At 28.1% G+C, this 1,555-nt stretch overlaps 1 protein-coding gene across 1 annotated transcript in view; it reads left to right on the forward strand.

Moving 5' to 3' along the window:
- Positions 1-1,555, forward strand: part of LOC108573963 (U2 snRNP-associated SURP motif-containing protein) — a 26,018-nt gene that overhangs the window by 10,100 nt on the left and 14,363 nt on the right. Inside the window, 1 exon segment of the mRNA XM_017936456.1 lies at positions 1,437-1,496. Within this exon segment, the coding sequence (XP_017791945.1) occupies positions 1,437-1,496 (60 nt within the window).

The raw sequence follows: 1,555 nt of genomic DNA on the forward strand, positions 1-1,555 counted from the left end.
AAATATTAGAGTACAGTAAATCTTCTCATAGTGTCCATATGTTTAGATCTCATTTTAATCATAAAGTCTCACCAATATGTTAAATAAATTTTCAGTTAGAAAAAAGTAAAATTAAAAAGGTTATATTATAACCGATCGCGCATCGCATACACACATCGCATGCTTGACTAACTCCGAGAAAGATAACATAGGCGTAGGAAAATGTACATATGTATGCCTGGGCGTAGGAACAGCGAGTGAACAATGTAAGAAACTTTACTGTATACATATCCTGAATCCAAAGTTTTTGAAATATTTAACTTTAAATTTAATATTCACAATATTTATCGGCTAGACCCTTTGAAGTAAATCGATACAGTGATTTTTGAAATATTTTGGTCATCGATTTGGAAAATATGGTTCTGAGAAAAACGCATTTATAGTTTCATATTGAATACACACGTTAACAAAATGTTAATTTTTGAACTCACATAGCTTCGTAGATTTTAATCGAATCAACTTGAAACTTTCTTGGAAATATTTGGAAATATTTCCAAGAGCTTAAAGAAAATGTAAAAATCGGAAAATTAAATTTTTCAAAATTTCTATCCGAACATACCCGCTTAAATTGCTTTTTGAACTGATAATACCTTTGAATCATATGGTACATGTGGTATTAGTTCCTAGTTCAGTTGTTTAATTTCTTCTATTTTTGTTTTTAAAATCTAATCATTTAGCAACATGGCATAAACCAGTGGAAAAGTACACAAAAGTAAAACGTAAACAGTAAAACAAGTGTACTTCTGCAGATTGTAAATTAAACCGAGGGAAGATAAATCAAAACAAAAATTTTTGTTTTTCATGTATACGAACATCGAACCAAAATACGAAGCGACATTACTTATAGAATGACCTAATATTATAATTGTATTATGTACTCCTCGAAACAATGAACCTTTATAGCTTCATATTTTTTCTATTGTTTCAAATTAGATGGACACAGTTACTGAACCACCCGATACATATAAAAACCTAAACTTGTGAAAATATTGTAAATTTCACGTGATGCACGTGAATCTGTCAATTCATTTTGCGGATATATTCATCGACTTAAAGAATTTTGTTGCAAAAAAAAATGTGTTTAGAACCAGGATTTACTTACACGTTTTGTGATAAATGATAATATTACATCATTGGGATTTATATCATTCCAACCTATAATGCTCTATTAATTTTTGAAATATTGATCTGAATGTTTAGAATATGTATATATTTTCAAATTGGAATTTCTCAAACATGTAAACATCAAGCTTGTGTCGCCTTAAGGCGGATATGACACTTTAAATAAACACTACTAAATTAGATTAATACACAAGCAGTCAGTAATGTATTAATAAATTATGTTTACTTATGAAAAATTTTACAAGCTTATATAAATTTGTAAAATATGATTGTAGATACCCCGTATTCGTAACGTTCAAACTGCAGATCTCCAAGAGAAAGAAAATTTTGAAAAGGTAAATTTTTTTCTATTGATAAAGGGTTTTAATTTTATAAAAAGATATTTTTAATAATT

This window comes from Habropoda laboriosa, unplaced genomic scaffold, assembly GCF_001263275.1.
Source record: "Habropoda laboriosa isolate 0110345459 unplaced genomic scaffold, ASM126327v1 scaffold181, whole genome shotgun sequence".
Lineage (NCBI taxonomy): Eukaryota > Metazoa > Arthropoda > Insecta > Hymenoptera > Apidae > Habropoda > Habropoda laboriosa.